The sequence below is a fragment of the Eremomyces bilateralis genome (genome assembly GCF_010015585.1).
Source record: "Eremomyces bilateralis CBS 781.70 unplaced genomic scaffold P152scaffold_5, whole genome shotgun sequence".
NCBI lineage: Eukaryota > Fungi > Ascomycota > Dothideomycetes > Eremomycetales > Eremomycetaceae > Eremomyces > Eremomyces bilateralis.
This window is the reverse complement of record NW_022985071.1, coordinates 932,258-953,468: the sequence shown is the minus strand read 5'-3', so window position 1 is coordinate 953,468 and position 21,211 is coordinate 932,258. Positions and strand designations below refer to the sequence as shown.

The following is a 21,211-nucleotide window of genomic DNA, read 5'->3' as shown; positions in this document are numbered from 1 at the left end:
ATGCTCTCAAGGAGCGGCCGACCCGTGTCCTCAGTCTGTTCACGACTGATCCGCAATAATGCCAGCCGTCGAACACTGGTTGCCGCACCCAAACCCAACTCGGGGCCGCTGATGAGTAGGCGGTCCGATCGGGCCTTGCCAGACGTATCCCCCTCGCGCCGCTTTCTGCGAACACTCCCCCTTTTCGCCTTGGCCGTCGGAGCCTCGACGTTGGCGATTTTCAATTATCAAAAGCTTTCGTCGAGCACGGTGTCAAGTACCCTCTATGCTCTGCGGGTTAATGACGAAGCTCGCGAGATCCTTGGCGATGAGATATTCTATGCCAGCAAGATCCCGTGGATATGGGGATCCATTGACCAGCTTCATGGGCGTATAGACATTCAATTTTCAGTTAAGGGCACCAAAGGACGAGGGTGGATGAGGTTTCGAAGCGAGAGGAAAACCAGGATGGGTTACGTATGTCATCTCGACCCTGTGTATATCCCCTGTGTATATCTGGCTGCTAACATTGTCATCCTTTAGTTCGAGACGCTGGAATGGAGCTTGAAGCTAGATGATGGGCGAATAGTGGATTTCCTTCACCCAGATCAACCAGATCCCTTCCAAAACGCCGACCTAGGGGAGCCACAACCAAGATCCCCATAAGTACATCATTCAATGTTTGACCAATGTAGGATATGCTGTTAGAATAGCGAATGTCACCGTCTTATCGGTCCACATACGTTTCCCGGCCCCCCCCCATTGTTTGAACATCACACCAAGAACGGCGCTTCGAAGACCCGGTGATTCACACTATTTAAATGAATGCCGGGTTCAAAAAGACCGCCAAAAGTAAATCATTGGACCTTCAAAGGTCCATCTCATGCGCATTGCAGAGTCTGAGCTAAGGCGTTGAAGACATCGCGTCAGATGCTGAGAAACATACTTCCTACATATCTATATCGCATTCATATGCGCAAGGTTCTCCACCGCTGGATTCATTATATGCGAAAGGATACTGCGCTTGATATGCAAGAGACAAATTATAGCTCTTTTCTTCTGTCTTCCTGAGGAGCCTCCGTGGCCTCACTCTGTGCCTTCAGCTTGCTCGGATCCACTGCCTGACCAAATGCAAGAGCATACAATGCGACGATGGCTTCGCTAACGAGACTGATTACGCTGGCGCACGCGAGTCCCCATATGTAGATGCTCACGCTCCCTAATGGGGCTCGAGGGAACGAGAGCATCCATTCCGCGTAGTAAGGAACCCATCCGGTCGGCATCCAGAACATCGGCAGCTTCGCATACCACCACTGAATCCCGAGTTTTGTGCCATTCGTTGCGATAAGACGACCGGTGGAGAGTGTTCCGCTGAAGGTTCGTTTCGCCGAGGACAGGTTCGATGCTGTTGTGATTCATTAGCGTCGGCAGCCGGTGGGGGTGCTGAACTCGCCATCACGTACATATCTTCTCGTAGTCGGACAGGACCTTATCATGCTGCCTCCGAATCTTGGCCCATTTCGCAAAGTCGTCTTGCGCACTCGTGGCATGCATCTGTCGTTTCAGTCGTAGAACTTCCCGCCGCAGTCGAAGTTGTTCCTGGGCGGATTTTGATGTCGGAGTCGGGAGCTTGTTGTACAAGATCCATAGCTGTATTGTGTCAGCAAAAGCACCAGGACCGCTTCAGTCAAGCAGAGGCGCTTACCAGCTCATCGACCCCTGAAGTGCCAAAGGTATTAACCAGATGAATGATCAAATGGATAGCGGCGATGACGAGCAGCATGGACGGCATCTTCGGAGTGGAACGGCCGTACGTTCGAGCCGTGGGATCGATTCACAGGAAAGTCGAGAACTACGGAGCAGGTATCTTCATGCTAGCAAGCACCTCGCCATGGATTATCGGAGGAAATTGGTGGTGAGAACCGGGGAAATTGTAGATGGATCTTTTCGCGTGGTAGCGTTGGTGATGGATGACGTCCAGTGGGAAACGCTTCAGACTTTGGAGCAGCAAGGGTCTCAACTCCCAACTGGTGGAGACTTCTGCACAGCAAGGAAGATTGGATTGATATTTACCAGTATTACGGTTCAGCTCCCTAGGCGCTCATATGCCGGTAATTTGGAAAGTGGAATTGAGTTTCGAGATCAAGACCGCCTAAGACGTGTATTGCACGCTGTGTAGTGAGCCTGTTCGTGGATCATGTGACGTGTGTATATGATCACTCTCTCAATGAACAGACGAGAAGCATCAAGCAACCTGAAGCTGCAGAACTGTCCTTGGTATTGGCGTTCAGCCGGTTTCATGCCCCCAAGAACTGAGCCCTTGCTGGAGGGCGTCTCTCATAGAAGCATTTATCGCCTCGCTTGAATAGTCGATCCCCAAATTCCAATCAGCCCAATCTTCCGCGCGGGCGCCTGCTTTGGACCTCAGGATCCCAGCCGAGATATCGACCATCTTCGGTCGTTGGAAATTTTGGTAGAGGACCGTCGCACCACATCGACTGCAGAAGACTCTCGCCACATTTTCCGAACTACAATACTCCCGACCGGTCCCAAATACGTTTCTGAACGGAGCTCCGTCTTCCAGCGTAATGAAGGGAGTGGCCACGAAATACCAGCTGCTGATATCGCATCCCGACGCGAGCCTACATGATTTGCAAACGCAGTTCGACGCCATCCATTTGTTTCCCTTGCGCGACACGTACTTCTTGATGTCCGGATCTTCTCGTGGAGGAATTGGCGCTCCCACATCCGCGTCCGGTCTGGTAATGAAAAACTTGACTCCTCCGCAAAGGCATCGTGCTTCGAGCCTCTCACTAGGATCCGGAGCTGGGGGCGCTCCTTTCCAGCTCTTCGGTAGCTCCTCGCTTTGATATTTCTCCCCTCTCCATAGCCGCATCTCCCTCCCATTGATCATCGGAAGCAAATCCGAAAGGCCGCCATCCTTCGTGTCCGGCACGAAGATGTGGTGTTTATATTCGAACAACTTCTCCGGTTCGTCGACGGTGGCGGTCGATGTCGTCCATTGGTGGCCGTGTGCGCCGGCATCCCCCATTTGCGTTCCGCATTTGCTGCAGAAATATCGCGTGACAGAGCTGGAGGATTGATACCCCGTCATGGTCTTCAGCGACTCGGGCGGCGGCACCGGCCAAGGGGCGTGAAAGGCTGCGAATTCGCCGTGGGCATGGCGACATGTATCACAGTGACACAGGTGTGCCTCGATGGGATACTGCTCGATTCGAACAGTGAACGAGGAAGAGCCGCAAAGGCATTTCGAGGTGACGTCCATGGCGTACTTAGTTATGATGAAGTGCGAAGGCTCAACAATACCATAAACTGAGAGCAACCGATCTCATCGGTCGGGAGGAGACTGGACATGTTAGGGATGGAGTCGAGTTTGTGTTACAATTGTGCCGCTGACGGTTCCTTAAATGCCTCAAGTGCCATACGCCCTACATGTAATTCAAACTGCATTACATACTGCCGATCCATCTCACCAAAGATGTACGAACCAATTATCTGATCTGATATGATCGGCTGCAGGAATGGGGGTAGACGTCTAGCATCATCGCTGCAGCAGTGCTTAAGCTGCCTTTGCAAGCCTGGCTGCGTGTGAGACAAACCTGCTCCGCTGCCAAGGCATTCGTTTGGGTCAATAGTATCACGTGATCATTCTACTCTGCACCGCCACATGTGATCCCTGCACGTGGTGTTCCCTCCCTGACTTCATCGGATTGATTCACAGCAGAGTTTCACACATCCCATCCTGTCCTCCACATCCTCTACATCACGTTCATTTATATGTTCGGGTTCTACTGTACATACCACACTGTACTCCCTACTTACCGTACCTACCGGTACTGCACTTATTACTCTACCTAATATAATACCATAAACCATATCAGAATATCAGATCACAGATGCCACTGGCCTTAGAATTCCAGCCACATTAACACTATCTACCTCCTCCATCTTGCTGTCATGCCTCCGTCCCCTCTATCCATCCACAGAGCGCATCATCACTCCACTAGATCCCTTCACGGCGCAACCAAGAAACCTCGCGACTGATTCCTCACCGTCCTTACCAAGCTGAGCGCAAAGTCAGGTTGAGTCCGACATGGTGCCCGACTTGCGACACTGAGCTTAACATTGGTTTTCGCGCCGTCGGTTTTCGAGACGAACTGAGTACACACACAACGTCGATCATTGAGCTTTTGGATGCCTCATACCCCTACGCGGATACCAGTCTGGACCTCGCCATCCATATCGAAGAACACAAGCTGTCGGAACGCTGAATTGGGCCATAAGACGAGCGTTGATCACCACGCGAATGAATACTCCCACTGGGCAACAATGCGCTGAACAGAAGTCGCTGGTTCAGATCCCACGTGAATGAGCGCAAACGCTCCAGCGACACCGCAGCGACTGTTTTGTTTACATTCGTTTAAGCCACCTTCCCTCTGTTTTCCGATCCTTTGGCTCCCAATAGCGATTGCAGCCTCCTTTTGCTTGTCATTCAACCAACATCATCCTCGACCGAACCGTTTGATATCCTGGCACGCATCTGCAAGCGACCACGCTGATGACTCGACCGAAGTACACGAGAATATATGCGCTCGTGGAGACCGCGTAGAGCGCTAGATCGGCTCACTGGGAGTGAGACTTACCTGTGCTTGGAATCGTTCGACTCCTCACCTGACGCCTGCGTGGAGCACTCATGTCCATACTGCCTTTCAGTCGCACTTCGGAGACCGCGTTTTCGACACATCCTGGCTCTAAGTCTTCCATTTCGCGATACGTGATGAACCAGGAGGAAGAACTGGAGCTACAGCATCTGAACGCTGCGGTCGAACGTATCAATAAAGCTGTTCCCACCGATCCATATATAGTTACCGTACCCGACGATCCTCCACTATATCGATACTTCGACGGCCATTTTGGGCTGGAAGGTCATTGCGAGGGCGTTTTATTCGAATACGACGAATCCCAACTCCAATACTCAACCTTCGTCTTGAGGGACCATGAAAAGACTCTGTTTATGCTGCAGTCCAAACTCGATCAAGAGAGAGAACGCCGCGCTCAGGATAAACAGAGGAACGGACACGCCGAAGAGAGACCCACAACGTCAGCCACCAGCGCTCCCCGGAAGAAGTTGACCTTTGGGCAATATAAGGCGAAAAAAGAAGGCAAACTCTCGAACACTCCAACGCCAACCTTTGGGCCAACTCGGATTGTTGGAGGCGAAGCTCGAAAGGGTATTCCTGAAATCAATCTCGATCAAGTGGTAGCGAAGCTATCGGCGATGCCGATGACGCGACCGATGGATGCACCGGAGAATGATGTACTTTCAGAACATCGCAATGTAAGCGAATCTGAGCAAGGGTATTCTCATAGCCGGAAGAGGTATGTCGAATTTAGCTGCTACTATACTCTGTTGATTTGACAATCGAAGGTCCTACGAGGAAGCGATCGGGACAAAGTCCACCCACAAACCCAAGGCGGATTCTCGCCCGTCTGAAGAGCAGAAGCCAGCAAAGAAATCACGGTCCTCTCCGCCGCCTCCGAGCGTTGGAAAAGAACCATCAAAACGTATTTCCCACGGATCTGCAACCGAGCGTCACGATCCCGAGAATCTCACACCACATGGCTTACCCCCAATGATATCCCCTACCCTGCCACCGTCGAATGGTGACTCTGCTCTAAATTCCAAAAGTCAATCACCACCGTGGGGTCTCCCACCTATGCTCGACGACGACCTTCCCGAAACCATTGAAGTTGAGTTGCGGAAACTGAGCGGAGGAAAGCAATCGGGCAAGAAGATTCCGCCCAAATCGCCAGCTGTCGCCTCACCCGATCCCTCGGCTGGTCCAAAAGCCATTGCGCGCTCCATGAAAAAACCTTCGGGAAGCCCAAGCTTACCTAAAAATGGAGACTCGGTTGATCACGATCCACCTCGGAACGTACCTCGGGAGGCAGATGAAGTGGCGGGTGGGACGGGGAGGCGTCGATCGCTTATATCGACCCTCAAGTTCCGCAAAGCGAGTAGAGCTCGCTTGCAGTCCGTGTTGAAGGACGCTGACAACGTGACCAACACAACTAACAACCGAGTGGATCCGGTGAAAGGAGAGAAAGTCGCCAAGAATTCTAAGGAGCGATCGGACTCTACTTCGGTTAGCTATCCGCCTGCGACGAGGCGGTCTAAGGATTCTGCGGTGCTAGAGCCAACGAAAGAGAAGCCTTCTCAGGCCGCCCCAAGTAATGGCCTTCCAGCCATTAACCAGTCTTCCCCGCCGGCACTTATCACCCCGACAATCCACACTCCAGGCAGCGCGCCGTCGAACGCGGCCACACCCTCCTCCATCGGCCCATCTTCGTCTACCCGGCCACGATCCCGAGTGCGCAACACCAGCTCACCCGAAGAATGCGAGTACTGGAAACTCCTGGCCCAACAATACTCGACCCTCGGTCGCAAGCTGAAACGGACTTCCGGTGACATGTTCAACTCCAATCGATTCAATCCGTCGAGCCGTGAGCATGCAGCCAGTCTCCTCCTATCCCTCGAATGCATAATGGCCTTCATGCTCTCCTTCTACCTTGCCGATTACCGTCGGTACCTCCGCAACAACACCCCCGGCGACCTCGAACAATGGAAAAGCCTGCTCCCCCTCTGGAAAGAGTTCCGAGCGCGCTTCTACGTCATTGGGATGGACGGCGGCAAGTACAGCCCGCTCCTCGGCATCCATTTCGCCCTCGGCGTCGCCATCGCGAGTCATATTGGCCACGTAGCACAGCAGGTCTACGAAATGAGCAAGAACGAACGGAACCGTCCGTCGACGTCCAACGGGACCGCCGGCAAATCCGCCCCGGTCGACAAGAACTCCTGGACCGCGCACCTCGCCCCCCCGCACGTGCTGCACGACAACCACGAGAGCCTGCTGTCCTGGTCCGCTAAAGCGTCCTCCATCCTCTTCGACCACGTGGCTGCCGCGTTTCCGAGGACGGTGGAACGGGCCAGCAAGCGGGAGCCGCCCATGGGCGCGTCGCAGTGGTTCACGCACAGGGCGCACCGGTTGAAGGTGCCGGAGGATGCGGGCAAGGGCAACGAGCCACGCGTCGGAGGCGGGCCGCAGGGGCCAATCGACTTGTCGGGGGATTTCTGGACGGGGAACCCGGTTGGGAGGAGCGCGTTGGATGTGGTGAGGGTGGCGGTGGCGATGGTGGAGGAGTGGAGGAAGGGGGAGGATATGAAGGGGGAGAAGGTGTTGGGATGGTGAAATGGTTGCTGGGTATCGGCGATCCAGAAGCGGTGATGACGGCGGTTCTGTTTATAACGCTGTTATGCAGGAAGTATGATTGGATGATCTCTGGCGTTTGCGAATGGGAGTGATTGAAGGTTCACAAATGGTCCCCTGGCAGAGGACAGACCAACTGGAATGGGCACCTGGGATACCCACGGTTTAGAGGCGCAGGATCATTTTGCTATTACTGTAATTATTCATTTGAACCGATTCTCCCCGAGCCTCCAGACGCCTTGGCTGAAATACATTTCACATTGAATGAAGCGCCATCTTTCCGCACTACCTGTGATTCAGAACTCACATCTCCTCCTTAATACCTGTGGCAACCTCTCCACCTTCGCCACCGACTCTCGTCGCACCTGATCCGCCTCGGCGCGATGATTGTTCACCTCCAACGTACTCGCCATATTACCCGCCGCGACGCAACTCCACAAGAGGCTCTCCTTGCTCAGCCGCTCAAAGACACGCGCGCTCTTCACCGACTGCTCGCTCACGATCCCGGGGAAGAACTTCAAACACACCAGTCCCATGCAGACGCGCAGCAGCTGGTTGTTCGAGATAGCCTTGCATTCGAACAGCGCTTGCTGCAGGGATTTCTTGGGGCCGATTACGCCGCCGGACGTGGAGGAGTCGGCCACGGTGCGGACGATGTAGTAGAGGGACACGATGCTGCGGTTCGGATGCGACGCGCAGAAGGGGACCAAGTGCGTGAGGAGCGCTTCGCATTCGTGATGTTTCGGATGGGCCGGGTCGCGGATGATCAGTAGGGAGTGGAGGTTCGCGAGGATGCGGAGGGTGAGGTACGGGTCGTACAGATCGGGTACCGCTTGGCTCGACGGAAGGGAAAAGACTTGGGACTGGAAGATCGACAGCGCTTCATCTAAGTTACCGCGACCTTGGGCAATGAGCCCGGAGAGATAGGTTGCCCATCGGAAGAGATTGTGGGGCACTTGGTGGTTTTGGACGGACGAAAAGAGCTGTTCGAGGATACGTTGGGCGGCATTCCAGTCTTCCCTGGTGCTAGCGGTGAATGCTTCGTGGAGGCGGATCTGCCATTGAAGGAGATTATGGCTGCTCTGGTGCGCAAGTTGGTCGCTCAAAGCCCCGAATGCCTTGCTATCGGCCGATTCTGCTATTTGCCTTTCGTCAGCCGAGAAATCAAGGTTTTTAGAGGTTTAAATTACCTTGCAGCTTGATTGAGGCCGACTTTAAGAATTCTTGGGCCCGCCCGTCGTTCATCAGATGCAGGTCCATCGTGAACCCGCTGAGATAATAAGCGAGAAGATAGACCTCATCATGGCGCAACCAGGAGAACACCAAAGCATCCCGCCCATCGGCCGTCTTTCTGAACACGCCGCCTGTATCGTCCGTGAGTCCATTGCCAGGAGCGGTTCGAATCTCGACGCCGAACGAGCCATCGTCGGACCACATGTCTCGTTCTCCCTCGGCGTCCATGGACTCATGCATGTCTTGCATGACCGCCTTTGCTTGGTCGCGGTCGGAGCTCTGAAGCGCAGAGGCTAGGTGCACGCAGTCGAGCAGCCGCCAGATCGGTAGCGCCTTGGTACCGCCGCATTGCTGCTGCAACTTCCTGGCTTGAGCAATTGCATGTTGTGTTTGTTGTACGCTTTCGGGTCCAGTTTTCATCAAGTGGGCCAGGCCTTCCATTACCGCTGCCATTGCGGCGACGAATTGGTCACCACACTTACTCGCCGTTTCGACGACGCTTCGAAGATTGGACAGTCCAGCAGAGATGTCAACGTGGCTAGTAGACTGCAACGAAAGCGTCGCCCTTAGGAAACGAAATGCATAGATCCATGGAACATGTTGATATCTGTCTATAATGAGAGTGGAAATCCAGGATAGAGAGGAATACTTACGCTTCGACGTCTTGAACATACTTATCCAGTGACTTCAACGCTGCCCTCGGTTGCGTCTCGAAGAGAACTCTCGCTAAGAGATGCTGTGAGCTGTACTTGAGATCTAGCAGTTTGTTTCTGTCGCAAAGAGTGATGGATTTGGTGAGAACCAGTTCAGCATAATCATGGTTCTGAGTCTCCTTGCTAAGGATCGTCGCGTATCTCAACCGGAGACTCGCTTCCTGACGTGGATGAAGGCGGAAATTCTTCAACACGGCCTCCATACACCCCAGACCAGTGGACATGAGTTTTGAATACTCATCCAACCCGCGCTGGTCGGGGTCTTTGGCAATACGGGGAGCTATCCCATGGGCGGCGGCGATGTACTCTTCGGCAAGACAGAGCAGCACCTTCTGATGATCAACTGCAGGCTGGTCATCAACCCGGGGGGTTGAACTCTTCCTCTTTGTCTGACTAGGAGCTTTATGTTGCGTTGAATGGCCAGGCACCACGACCGCAACATTCTTCCTCCCTTGGGGCTGAGGGGAGGGGTTAGAAGGCGGCGGACGCGGTGGCTGACCTTGTGGTTGCCCATGTAGGCCTGGTTGAGGGACTGGTTGGGAGTGTGAGAATTGGCGCATGGGGGGTGGAGGTTGCTGGTTCTGAACCGGAGGTCCATAATATTGGGGATGATAGGCCTGAGGATGCCCATAGGGTGGGAATTGGGGGATGTGGTGTTGTGGAGGTTGCGGATGATTCACGGCCTGGTAGTTCTGGTGCACATGTTGCTGTTGCGGACCGGGCATATTAATATAGGGTCCAGCGGGATGGCTGGACGCATTCTGCCTTGGAGTCGCGTACTCCGACTGTTGGAAGTTGTGAGGGCTGCCATATGGCATTGGCTGTCCGGGTAATGACTGTGTAAACTGATCAGGCGGGGGCAAGTTGGCATTATTTGGTGTGCCATACGGGGGAGGAATCCCATTGTATGTCGGTGGATAGTTCTGCCAACTCATGATGGGCACATGGTCATAAGCACCGTGGTAGGTGGTGCAAATAGATGGTCTCCTTCTGGATGTGCAAAGTTGACGCACAACTGGCGAATGCAGTACTTGTAGACAGTTGTAATATTAATGAAGATGGTACGGTATTAATGAATATAGACTGCTACAAAGCCGTCCTGATGCTGAAGTTGGAGTGTTGGACAGATCCATGAGACGGACAGGATGACGGAGAGACGTTGAATGTGGCGCAGAACGCGATCCAGTGACATGACGCGTTTGATTGGACAACCACTCCGGACCGCGGTTCATGTTCCTTTCTCCCTGTAGGGCCTGTACTAGGTAGACAACCACCGCGAAAGGTGGCAACTGGCAACACTAGGGAGATTCTGCAACGTTCATCTTTGGGAGGGAATTAGAGAGAAAAGGTTTAAGAATAGTGTTTTTATGTCCTGTCCTAGATTTTGGCGTAGCGTTTTAAACCTGATCTATTCTGCCGACCTACTTATTCTCTCGCTTTGACTACTTCCGCTAACGCCTGTTTTTTAAGATGGCTTCATGGATTGGACATGCGGATATGTCCTTTATCTACCCGGAAAGGACGGTTAACTTCAAGACGAACGGGGGAAAGGAGACGGAATTCGCGGAGATTGTTCGAAAAGTTATCCCGCCTTGCCACTTGAATCCACTCCTTTTCAATGGTCATGTACAAACCTGCTGGACGGCCGTGAACCAGGCTGCTCCCAAGACGCACTACAGGCGTAGGGTATTCCAGGCCGAAAACCCGGCATTTGTGGGCAGTTTCGCTGTGGATTTCGTGGTGGACAGCAAAGCAGACAAGCCGGACGTGTCTCTGCCCCCGAGGACCACCTTCTTTACGGACGAAGAATTCAAGGGTATCGGCTCCGAGGATGGCAAACCGATGCTAGTGCTCCTTCACGGCTTGAGCGGCGGCTCCCACGAGGTCTATCTGCGGCATGCCTTGGAAGAGGTGACCAACGAGGGCGGTTGGGAAGCGTGCGTCATCAATGCGCGAGGCTGCGCCAGGTCGCAGATCACCAGCGAGGTGCTGTTTAATGCCCGAGCCACTTGGGATGTCCGGCAACTGGTGAAGTGGCTCCGGGAGACGTTTCCCAATCGCCCGCTGTTTGCCGTAGGGTTCTCATTGGGTGCGAACATCTTGACCAACTATTTGGGAGAAGAGGGAGACAACAGCGTCATCAAAGCCGCGGTGGTCTGCTCAAATCCATGGAATCTGGATGTTAGCAACCATGTCCTCCAAAATTCCTTCCTGGGGTTGAACGTTTACTCAAAAGTTATGGGTACGAACATGAAAGGATTATTCGAACAGTGAGGCAAATCTCGAACACCTGGCAAAAGCAGTCCACTGACGATCTAGACACTGGGAGCAAATTGCAAAAAACCCCCGCATTGATATTGATGCTGTTCGAAACTCGACGTATCTCTATGAGTTCGATAGGTATTTCACACAGACTTGGACTGCGACGCTCAAAGCTGACACCTCTTCAGACATGTGCAAGGGCCCACATGGGGGTACCCATCAGAGGGCGCATATTATAGGGACGCTTCCTCCTCCGACGCATTGCTTGCGGTGAGGACTCCTTTGCTAGCCATCAATGCAACCGATGATCCTGTAAGACCATATCTTCCTTAGGGAACCCACTCACTGACTGGAGCCGTAGATTGCCGTCCGAGCTGCCATTCCGTTCGAGGAGTTTAAGTTCAACCCATATGCCGTTCTTTGTACAACGTCCCTCGGAGGCCACCTTGCCTGGTTTGAAACTGGAGGAAGCAGGTGGTTTGCACGAGCTGTAAGTTGTTATCCGTTCTGCCTGATCGTCCTGACTCATCCCTCTAGGTCGGAAAATTTTTCAAGACGATGGCCAAGGATATCGATTTGGACTCAGTGCAGTCAGTGCAATCGGACGATCCAGTATATAAGCATGCGGGAAATGGGTCCCCTGAATTCCACCCAATGCGACGGAAACTGCAGTTGGCCATATAGCTGCCATTCCGGTGGTATCTTCGGGCATAATGTACAAGTCCAGCTCTTTTATCCAAAGGATACCCGCTTTTTGGCTTTCCCACGAGCCTGAGAGTCTTCGCCCTCCGGCTTGACTGAGTCAGATTCCGAGGGTCTTTTCTTTTGGCGCTTCAGTTCGCCTTTGGTTTCCTCCTTTCGTACGGTCAACAACATATTCACTTCAGCGGTAGATAGATGTTCACTTACCAGCTTGGATCGCTTGCTCTCATGGCGAGCTTCTGCTTCTTTGCGGCGGGCTTCACGAATCTCCTCCATATGTCTCTGGATATGTCCGCAATTAGAAACGATGTATAGGTACGCAAATAAACTAAATAAACCCACCGCTTTGGTCATTTTTGACTCGATTTGACCTTCTTTTTCTGCGTTCACCATAGCAAGAATGGTCTGCAGGCTGTCCGGGTCGTCCACGAAGACCTTGCCCTTCTTCTTCCCGCTAGGTTTCTGGACGCCCGCGGGGGTGATCATGTTCAACGTGGGAATCCCCAACTCTTTCTCCGTGTAGGTTCTTCGCTTCTTTTTGGGACCTTGCTTCTCTCGGGAGGTCTTCACCTCCTCCTTCGCCTTACGAGGCTTCCCGGTCCGCTTCTTCTCCCCCAAGCCTGACGGCTTGGAACCTGGCTTGGAACCCGGTTTGGAAGATGGCTTGGAACTTGATGGCTTGGACTTCGCCATGTTTGATGGTTTGGTGTTCGCCATTTTTGGTGTGCTGTTTTGGGTAGATCGGAGAACAGAAAAACTATCCGTGTCAATGTACGGCCACGGCCAGGATATCCAGATTCCAGATCAAGATCCTGCGGTGCAAGGATCAATTTTAAAACGGGCCCTATTTATCCCTGTCACTACACCGCCACTCTCTCAATCCGGTCACGTGCAGATATTCTTTGTCACGTGCTCTGGTTTAGCACGGAAGAACTTCGGGTGAATCCCCCAAGCCGCAGCCAGAACGACCTCCATCGGTCGTCAGCGTTACAGAGGGTCGCATGCTGCTTGCTGGTGTACGAGTTACGACGAGTCGACCACTGCTGCCTTTCCGGTTTGGCTTTATAATTTCCCAAGTTCATACAGCTTGAGTCTTCCTGCTTCCATCTCGACACACATTGTCCCGACTCCCGCACTTTTTCGACCACATCATGTCTGAAAACCGCCTGTTCCGGTTCCGAAGGCCGCAGTGGATGAACAGCGCAAATGCGCGTGCTGCAGGCGTTTACTCCGCTGGAGCTCTCGTACGTTACTAGTTCCTCTAGGCGTTCCCTACCTTGGTGCGCTGGACAGACTTCCGGATGCAATAACTAATCGCGGATTCCAGTTCTCCCTGGGCTTCTTCTTCTTCATCGATGCCGCCGCCTATTCGAGGTCGGCCAAGAACGGCTCTGATGTGCACGTCAATTTCGTGGACTGGATCCCGGGAATCTGCTCGGCTTTGGGCATGCTGGTGATCAACAGCATCGATAAGAGTCGGTTGACCGGAGACAGCTTCAGCTACAGTGGGAATGGCGTGGCCTGGAAAGCAAGGCTGGTGCTCTTCATGGGCTTTGCGCTGATGGCTGGCGGGCTGGCCGGCAGTGTTGTACGTTCTCCTGAATGACTTCGCCTTACATTGGTACACTCGCTGACAATTTTTGGCAGACTGTCATGGTATTGAAGTACCTTGTTCCAGACTACGGGTTCCCGACCCTATGGTTTGGCGTGGCCAATGTCCTTGCCAATTCTATGATCATGCTGAGGTATGTTATCGGATACATAATTCCACAGGCACCAGGCTTACGTTTCGCAGCTCGGCTGTCCTATGGGTCGCTCAAAATATGGAAGACGAGTATACCTATAATCTTGCCCTGTGACCAATCTGGAAATGTCCGCTTGGGTTGTCTAATAGGGGGCTGGTACCGTTACGTGTACAGATAACTGGCATGGAGTAACAGGAGTCGTGTATACCTTTGCTAGCGACATATGTCGGCGTTTGGCTTTGCGCGCTGGTCATTATAAAGATTTACCGTTCATTTCGAATGATACACGGTGACATACAACGCCTTGATATTGAAATCCGTGCTGTTCGAATAATTCGATACGCTATGATCCTGATCCAAACGCACTGCCAACTGGAACACCCGATTTAATCCATATATGTAATGTAACACTACAGTCTGTCACAACGCTTCAGAAGTCCTGCTCTTCTTGAAAGAACATGGTGAAAGTAATGATGGTGCCGTAAATCAGGAGACCGCCGACAATGGACATGACCATAGCCTGATAGACAATATCTCCAGTGTGGGCGAGCAAGGCGGGTAGCGCTATATCAGGAGTTAGCATTTCAATAGAACTTGGCGCAGAGCAGCCTCGATAGGCAACAGCAGGTCCGTACCGATTCCCATTACAACGAAAAACCCGGTCAAGAACTTCCCAAAGTCGACCACTGCACTCCCGGAGCTCTCCATAAAGTCGTCATGGCTGGCGGCTCGTCCACACAACCAGTTCGGGACGGGCGCGATTACGTATGTTGCGACGACGAGCAAGGGCAGGTAGTTCTTCCACAGGGCGGAGGATAGGATGACCAGGAGGAAACCGATCGCAAGGACCTTTGAATATGATTAGCTTGGTACGGTTTGAAAGGCCGGTATAGTGACTACGAACGAAGGAGAGGGCGATGATAGTCTTCAAGCCGGCCGTCATCTTGACGACGGAGGATGTCCTAGAGCAACGACGGTTGATGGGGAAGCGCGGGTAGACTTTGAAGGGTACGGGATAGACGGGAAAGGCGATATCGTCGGACCGATTCTAGGTACTACCGGTATAGCAATCGTCGCATCTGCAAGGCGGCGGGAAGGTGTAGCTGCAGTATCGGAAGCCAGTATGGACATGAAGATGGACTTGGACTCTTGGAGACCGGAGTTTGGGGGAGGGATCTAAATATGATGCCTAATGGCCTAGTTGTTGCCTAAGCGCTAGACAATGGATGTGCACAGCCACAGAGCAGCTGCAGGTCCGGTCCCTCACGTCCGCTGTGCTGCAATGCGTTTCGGAGCTCTAAGCTCTGAACTCTGAAGGCTTCCACCACGCAACGCAACCAGACAACGCAAACCAACTCACCAAGGAGCTTTCTTACCACACCGCAACACCTGAAATCCTATCTTCGCCAACCGGCTGTCTATCGTCTTTGAAGCAACTTGGGATTCAAAACCGAAAATGTTCCGCAACAACTACGACAACGATTCCGTCACCTTGTAAGTTCCCCTTCCTTGCCGGCCGCCGATTGAATGGTTGCATCTGACCGCCATCCAGCTCTCCACAAGGGCGTATATTTCAAGTCGAGTATGCGGGAGAAGCTGTTAAGCAAGGCTCGGTTGTGGTCGGTATCGTGAGCAAAACACACGCTGTTCTGGCAGCCCTGAAGGTAGCTCCTATCCAACGAGTCGGATGCTCTGGAATGGTCGCTGATATATCCTACTAGAGAAACGCAGAAGAGCTGTCCTCATACCAGAAGAAGGTTATCCCAATCGACACGCACTATGGCGTGGCATTAGCAGGACTTGCCTCTGACGCCCGTGTCCTCTCCAACTTCATGCGACAAGAATCTCTTCGCGAGCGCTTAACATATGGCCGCCCCATGAACCTGTCCGAAATCGCGAATCGAATCGGTGAGAGGGCGCAGATCAACACCCAGCAATACGGCCGACGACCGTACGGTGTCGGACTTCTCATCTCCGGCGTGGATCGGAACGGCCCGCACCTGTTCGAATTCCAACCGAGCGGCATGGTCAACGAGATGCTTGCGACCTCGATCGGCGCGCGAAGTCAGATGGCAAGGACGTATCTTGAGAAGAACCTGGACCAGTTCGCCGATGCGACGAAGGAGGAGTTGATCAAGCATGCCCTGTCGGCGCTCAAGGATAGTCTAAGTCAAGATAAGGAGTTGACGGTGGATAACACAAGCGTTGGGGTGGTGGGTGGTGGGGATCTCTTCAAGCTATACGAAGGTCAAGAAGTTTCTCCTATGCTGGCATCCGCCTTCGGAGAAGGAGAAGGAGAAGAGTCTATGGAGGTTGATACATGAGTGGGAGCGAGGTCCTGATACGAAAAGGCCGGACCTCTCGACTTCGAGATTGCATTACCGGAGTTTCGAGGAGGGGTTGCTCCGGAATGATTTAGCTTCTGCAGTAGATTTCCGGTCACGATATCCCTGGTCGAGCCGTGCAGTTCCATTTTCAGACTCACCTGGGTGAGCATGTCGTTGACCCAAGATCATCGGCACGGGATCGGATCATCGAGATGAACATGAACCTTTGCGGTTGCACCCTCACCAAAGAGTCGAAACATGGCAACCCTTTTCTGTTCTTGCTCATTAATGGAAGCGAAAATAGTACGACCTCTTACACCTGATAATTGTTATCCAAGTTTCTTGTAGACTATCGAGTAGATTGTGTTTGTAGTCGCATAGCAGTGGAGTGGTAATCCATGCCAAGACGCCCCCTCGAACATCGAGCATCGATGTATTTGGCTGATTTCCATGTTTGGCAAATTGTCAACAAACCTTCAACTTCAACACCATCAAAACACCATCAACCATGGCACGTCCTACACCGTTATACCCAAGAGCGACGCTCAAGCGCATCATCAAAGCGCACAGTAACCGTCCGCTAAGCAAAAATATCGACGTCTTGGTACGCTGGACTCCATCGTGTCTCCGCTCCAACCCCCAACACTAACCTGTCAACACGCAGATATATCTCGATTATGCGCTTTTCCTCCAGGAGTATGCATGGCGATTCGACTCCGACCGCGTGACGATGCTGATCAATTCCAGTCTTATGCGCGAAGCAGCGATTCGTTCCCGTCAAGTCGGTGAAAAGGGCATATCTTCAAGGTCCATTCGGAAAGTCAGGGAAGTGCGTACAGTTCTTCTGAGGATGAATGAACCCTGATGCTAAGCCTTGATAGAATACCCTACGAAAGTTCAAAGGATGAACCCTACTCCTTAGTTCCACTCGAAGAAACGAAGTCATGACTATGTACAACGGCGGATATACCCATCTTTAACGTCTTGGAATCACTAGCGCATGGGGACTCTATGGGGTATACAACATCCTGCTTGGGAAGTCCGGTATTTCTAGGATCACTACAATCGAGCTGTTTTCGACTTTCTCTCCAGCATACACACCACCTCATGACCGTACCACCGAAGCTACGCAGTAAGATTAGGGACCACCCACCACTCGTGCCGTCGTGCTCCAGGGTCTGGAATGGAGATGCTCAGACCATCCGGACTCTTTCCATCCACGGTCTCCCTCATGACATTGATAGATAACAGGAGATCATCGCAGGCCGCTATCTGTTTCTCAACATCTTCCTGCCACCACCCCTGGACCTCATCTGCAAATGCTGCTTCCGCGCCAAGCTTCTCGCTTATCATCTGCTGAAAGTCTTTCTTCGCGTTCATGATTACGCGCGTTACATGCTGGCAAATCTGCGCTGTCGCGTCGCATGGGTTACGTGTTGGTTTCTCGAAACTGCCAAGTGGATGGGTGGCTTTGTTGAACGTGTCGAAATCAGGGGCCAGAAGTGACCCTTTCAGAATGGATCTCATGCGCAGCTCGAAAAGCAAGTTCGGTTGTCCATACGGATGTCCGATGGCGTGTATCAGTCCAAGGTATGTCAGATGTGTATAGACCTAGAACCCAGTTAGCCAGAGCAAACGACGTCCAATCCCCCCACGGGAACAGGCTATTATGCTTGTTGAGAATTGTCCGATTCACAATCATACCCCGGCGACCATATGAAATAGAAATGCTACTTACAGCGTGTAGACCTTCGGCAACGAAAGCTGTCGCGCGCGTTCTCAGGATCAGACTCTCCAAGAATTTCGACGACACCGAACATTGTTCTCGCTGCTCCGGCCGGAGACCACTACTTTGCTGCACCTTGAGAGTGTGCTTTGAGATTTCGGTCAGGAATCCAACGTAGCTTCGGCATATACGAGATAAGAACCTGTTGCGAGTTAGGTTACTTCCTTTCACGTAAGGAGCCCGAATACTTACCAGTACATGCCCGCCAATTCATGTTGTAGGTAAACGTCTTGCTCGAAGCCAAGTTGAATCACCCATTGGGCGACTTGAAGTCTTTGGCAGAGGGTCCACGTAGAAAGCAGGTTCCGAAGCGTGGTAGGAATGAGGTCGGCCAATACATTGTCGAGGAAAAATGACTGGGAGAACGTTAGCGTGATCCGCCAAACCATCGAAAGACCGTACCCGTTCTTCCAGAGCATCTAGGTCTCTCAGCACGTGGGGCAACAGCCTCCGCAGTCTGCACCGATTTTGACATAGTGCTCGGAACATATCGAGGTATCCCTCCCTGTGTTAGCAAAATCGTGGTGGGCGCAGCATTGTTGCTCACCATGGACTCCGCCGTTGCAGCTAGAGTAAATTGACTGATGCACTGGGAGACCTTGATCCGGTAAGGAGCATCATCATACCGTGCCGGGCTGCTTGAACTGGAATCGACCGGATTTAGGGCGTCGCCGAGTGGGAACACCCAGTTCGTTAGGTCTTGCCGGAGCATGCTTTCGAAATTTCCATTCTCAAAGAGTCTGGACGAGAGACAAGCCCGTGAGAACGGGAGAGGCGGAGGGTTGCGCGAACTGAAAGACCACATGAAAGCCTGTCTCCCGATTAGATTCAGCAGGTACAAGACCCAACCCGCTCAACTTACTTTCAGGCCTTCCACCTTGGAGTTGCTATAGGTCTGTATCCTTGTGGATTCCTGGCAATCATTGCAGATCTTGACGAGCACATCCATGGCCGTTTCGAAATCGAGTTCGACAATCGGCCTCGGTGGTGCCGTTCCGTACAGCTTCCGTTGTATCTTCTTACTAAAAGCTGCTGGCACAGGCTTGCTTGTCGAATGTAACAAGCTATGGCGATATGTACTTTCGCAAACACATTTCCACGTCGATTCGGACGTGTCTATATCCTCGTGGAGAGGCATTGCACTGAGAAGATCCTTTCTGAATCCAACGCGGACGAGTATTGCCTCCACGACTTCTTGTTTTGAGCTACTGTCTTTTGTTAGCCCTGGGCCGGGTCGGTCTCAGAGATAATCGAGTTCAACTCACTGGGCGACGAAAATTCCAAGGTCCTGTATCACTCGATCCATGACTTCTATGATATCATGTCTATCGATTGGGGATAGCAGGTCCCGATTGTATAGTTGGGTGGAAAAATCCTCTTCCTCGTAATACGGCGACCGTTTGATTGCCTTCAGTACCAAATCGCAGGATTTGATCAGAGCGAGGCAGTATGCCCTCAGGGCTTGTAGGAGGATCGGGAGATCCAGTGGATGTGCCGCCGAAAACCTGACCTCATGAAGCTGCCGGGTTTCCTTGGAAAGGAGTTTATCAATGTAATGTGATGTCAAGATCGTTTGTGACAACGGGTATCCCTGATGCCATGCCATCTGCTTCGCGTAAGACTCAAACACTGCATAGGGCTATTCAACTCACAGACCTCAACACGGAGAAGCTGATCCATTACTCCCAGCACCTCCTCCGGCCTTAATTCATCAGCAGCGTTGTATATGTCCTCAAAAGCTTCTCCTGGAGCAAGGGCGCCACTATCCATCTTGGTGTCCATTATCTTGATCAAAGTCGTCAATAGTCTGAAGTAAATAGGCATTCCACAACTTGACGAACCTCCAGTGCCCCCACCGTTTCTTGAAGAGGAAAAGATTCATCCTTGACTAAAACTCCAATAGGGAGGGCTGACACTTATTAGCCACTTGAGTAGAAAAACGTCGAGACAATAAGGAACATGTATGAAGCAACGACGATCAGACTGTTCATTGGACATATTTTGCCTCAGCGGTGTATTCTAAGGACTTGAATAGAAATCCTCTGGATTATTACACATCGGTATTGAGTGGAAGCTGAATGGAGATGGACACATTTGGAAGGCAGAGCGAGAGCTGGAATTTGCGCGAGATTGAACAGCACAAGGACTGGAATTAAGAACAGTTCATGAGAAATCAAAACTCAACGGCACCATTCAATAAAAAATATCTTACCTGCAGATGCCGAGCGAAAGATATCGGTAACATCTACCACCCTTTTCCGATCCTGCGCCATTATATTGGTCCAACGGCTTGGTGTAACTTCATCTTGGGTGGCTGAGGTACAGGCAGGTCAGAGCTGGTTCCTTCGGGCGAAGCATAAACTAGACTTACAGGGAATTCCTCGTTCATCAGAAGTGGATAGATTTCTTTCTGGCGTGTCCAGCAAGGAAAGTTGCTTCACAGCTGTATGATCGAAGAGTCAACATCGGCGATGGTTAACGGTCAGCATCAAGGGAGGGACAGAATGGGCATTTACCATCAGTAACATCGACATCATCAGAGTCATTTGAATTTCGGGATGCATAACCACTGGGTTCCATTTTGGCCTAAGGGCAAATCATGTTTGGTCACTTTTGCACACTTGAAAGATGATGTTAAGGTTGAAACGGCATATCTGGTAGAATAGTACAGGACCCGGTAGCGGAAATTGGGTGGTCACTTTTTATACGGCTCTATTGTACAGATGGATTCATTTCCTCCCCACCATTCCGCCTCCAATCGGACTTGAAGGGCGTTCTCCCAACATCTCTACCATTTACGATGATCCTGAAGCGGCATGCTCTGCCATTGCCGATGCATTCGCCTTGGCGAGCGATGCCATGTCGCCTTGCTTTCCGTTCTGTTCACAGCCGTTAGCCACACTCCCTCTGCTCCAGGACGACTCGATGCCACGAACCTCCCACTTCGCGAATCGCAGATCCATATCCCCTCTCCGCTCGGCTTGTAGACGTTTCTCTTCCTTCAAGGATCGACGGACGACGCGGGCGGCGACGGCCAAGTAGCGGTTGTAGCTGTCGGGTGTTGTCAATTGGGCGCATCGATCCGCGTGGGGACAGAATGGGAACCTACGTGAGCCCTGCGGCTTTCCACGCGAATGCCATGGTGATAGATTGAGGATTGGATTGATCGTTCGGT

The 21,211-nt window shown here is 52.2% G+C and overlaps 13 protein-coding genes across 13 annotated transcripts; 6 read left to right on the top strand and 7 right to left on the bottom strand.

The window, feature by feature from the left end:
* Window positions 1–645, top strand: P152DRAFT_393215 (DUF1783-domain-containing protein; the record flags this gene model as incomplete). Its single annotated transcript, XM_033676184.1, has 2 exons — window positions 1–456; window positions 523–645. 2 exons carry the CDS (start codon window positions 1–3, stop codon window positions 643–645), a joined length of 579 nt encoding a protein of 192 aa, XP_033536095.1.
* Window positions 646–772: 127 nt separating this feature from the next.
* Window positions 773–2,116, bottom strand: P152DRAFT_272600 (uncharacterized protein). Its single transcript, XM_033674873.1, has 3 exons — window positions 1,685–2,116; window positions 1,443–1,629; window positions 773–1,384 (listed from the first exon to the last, which is right to left on the bottom strand). Exons 1-3 carry the CDS (start codon window positions 1,769–1,771, stop codon window positions 1,023–1,025), a joined length of 636 nt encoding a protein of 211 aa, XP_033536094.1. The 5' UTR covers window positions 1,772–2,116; the 3' UTR covers window positions 773–1,022.
* Window position 2,117: 1 nt separating this feature from the next.
* On the bottom strand, window positions 2,118–3,534 carry P152DRAFT_272609 (uncharacterized protein). Its single transcript, XM_033674874.1, has 2 exons — window positions 3,489–3,534; window positions 2,118–3,428 (listed from the first exon to the last, which is right to left on the bottom strand). Exon 2 carries the CDS (start codon window positions 3,263–3,265, stop codon window positions 2,267–2,269), a length of 999 nt encoding a protein of 332 aa, XP_033536093.1. The 5' UTR covers window positions 3,266–3,428; window positions 3,489–3,534; the 3' UTR covers window positions 2,118–2,266.
* Window positions 3,535–4,285: 751 nt separating this feature from the next.
* Window positions 4,286–7,451, top strand: P152DRAFT_272578 (uncharacterized protein). The gene is made up of 3 exons (XM_033674872.1): window positions 4,286–5,379; window positions 5,429–7,052; window positions 7,236–7,451. Exons 1-3 carry the CDS (start codon window positions 4,694–4,696, stop codon window positions 7,248–7,250), a joined length of 2,325 nt encoding a protein of 774 aa, XP_033536092.1. The 5' UTR covers window positions 4,286–4,693; the 3' UTR covers window positions 7,251–7,451.
* Window positions 7,158–10,323, bottom strand: P152DRAFT_456714 (uncharacterized protein). The gene is made up of 3 exons (XM_033679070.1): window positions 9,155–10,323; window positions 8,459–9,108; window positions 7,158–8,406 (listed from the first exon to the last, which is right to left on the bottom strand). The coding sequence occupies exons 1-3, from the start codon at window positions 10,147–10,149 to the stop codon at window positions 7,565–7,567; spliced, it is 2,487 nt and encodes an 828-aa protein (XP_033536091.1). The 5' UTR covers window positions 10,150–10,323; the 3' UTR covers window positions 7,158–7,564.
* A 178-nt stretch (window positions 10,324–10,501) lies between these two features.
* P152DRAFT_456713 (AB-hydrolase YheT) lies at window positions 10,502–12,327 on the top strand. Its single transcript, XM_033679069.1, has 5 exons — window positions 10,502–11,484; window positions 11,534–11,614; window positions 11,665–11,788; window positions 11,838–11,966; window positions 12,014–12,327. Exons 1-5 carry the CDS (start codon window positions 10,685–10,687, stop codon window positions 12,158–12,160), a joined length of 1,281 nt encoding a protein of 426 aa, XP_033536090.1. The 5' UTR covers window positions 10,502–10,684; the 3' UTR covers window positions 12,161–12,327.
* On the bottom strand, window positions 12,018–12,981 carry P152DRAFT_456712 (uncharacterized protein). Its single transcript, XM_033679068.1, has 3 exons — window positions 12,521–12,981; window positions 12,386–12,460; window positions 12,018–12,331 (listed from the first exon to the last, which is right to left on the bottom strand). Exons 1-3 carry the CDS (start codon window positions 12,893–12,895, stop codon window positions 12,209–12,211), a joined length of 573 nt encoding a protein of 190 aa, XP_033536089.1. The 5' UTR covers window positions 12,896–12,981; the 3' UTR covers window positions 12,018–12,208.
* A 309-nt stretch (window positions 12,982–13,290) lies between these two features.
* On the top strand, window positions 13,291–14,340 carry P152DRAFT_456711 (UPF0220-domain-containing protein). Its single transcript, XM_033679067.1, has 4 exons — window positions 13,291–13,422; window positions 13,506–13,766; window positions 13,826–13,923; window positions 13,974–14,340. The coding sequence occupies exons 1-4, from the start codon at window positions 13,330–13,332 to the stop codon at window positions 14,035–14,037; spliced, it is 516 nt and encodes a 171-aa protein (XP_033536088.1). The 5' UTR covers window positions 13,291–13,329; the 3' UTR covers window positions 14,038–14,340.
* On the bottom strand, window positions 13,981–15,013 carry P152DRAFT_456710 (vacuolar protein sorting 55). The gene is made up of 3 exons (XM_033679066.1): window positions 14,828–15,013; window positions 14,559–14,772; window positions 13,981–14,487 (listed from the first exon to the last, which is right to left on the bottom strand). The coding sequence occupies exons 1-3, from the start codon at window positions 14,864–14,866 to the stop codon at window positions 14,354–14,356; spliced, it is 387 nt and encodes a 128-aa protein (XP_033536087.1). The 5' UTR covers window positions 14,867–15,013; the 3' UTR covers window positions 13,981–14,353.
* A 242-nt stretch (window positions 15,014–15,255) lies between these two features.
* On the top strand, window positions 15,256–16,663 carry P152DRAFT_506318 (putative proteasome component Pre5). The gene is made up of 3 exons (XM_033682475.1): window positions 15,256–15,417; window positions 15,476–15,587; window positions 15,645–16,663. Exons 1-3 carry the CDS (start codon window positions 15,380–15,382, stop codon window positions 16,245–16,247), a joined length of 753 nt encoding a protein of 250 aa, XP_033536086.1. The 5' UTR covers window positions 15,256–15,379; the 3' UTR covers window positions 16,248–16,663.
* Window positions 16,664–16,724: 61 nt separating this feature from the next.
* On the top strand, window positions 16,725–17,564 carry P152DRAFT_456708 (uncharacterized protein). The gene is made up of 4 exons (XM_033679065.1): window positions 16,725–16,854; window positions 16,915–16,946; window positions 16,998–17,079; window positions 17,132–17,564. Exons 1-4 carry the CDS (start codon window positions 16,759–16,761, stop codon window positions 17,156–17,158), a joined length of 237 nt encoding a protein of 78 aa, XP_033536085.1. The 5' UTR covers window positions 16,725–16,758; the 3' UTR covers window positions 17,159–17,564.
* Window positions 17,205–20,680, bottom strand: P152DRAFT_456707 (Mak10-domain-containing protein). The gene is made up of 12 exons (XM_033679064.1): window positions 20,553–20,680; window positions 20,408–20,479; window positions 20,249–20,350; window positions 19,878–19,945; window positions 19,693–19,821; window positions 19,302–19,642; window positions 18,899–19,244; window positions 18,584–18,847; window positions 18,439–18,537; window positions 18,229–18,392; window positions 17,989–18,178; window positions 17,205–17,861 (listed from the first exon to the last, which is right to left on the bottom strand). Exons 1-12 carry the CDS (start codon window positions 20,614–20,616, stop codon window positions 17,376–17,378), a joined length of 2,325 nt encoding a protein of 774 aa, XP_033536084.1. The 5' UTR covers window positions 20,617–20,680; the 3' UTR covers window positions 17,205–17,375.
* Window positions 20,681–20,846: 166 nt separating this feature from the next.
* On the bottom strand, window positions 20,847–21,177 carry P152DRAFT_377615 (uncharacterized protein; the record flags this gene model as incomplete). The annotated part of the gene is made up of 3 exons (XM_033675649.1): window positions 20,847–20,915; window positions 20,973–21,087; window positions 21,146–21,177. Coding segments are annotated over 3 exons (216 nt in total), but the record flags the coding sequence as incomplete, so codon positions are not given.
* Between the last annotated feature and the right edge of the window lie 34 nt (window positions 21,178–21,211).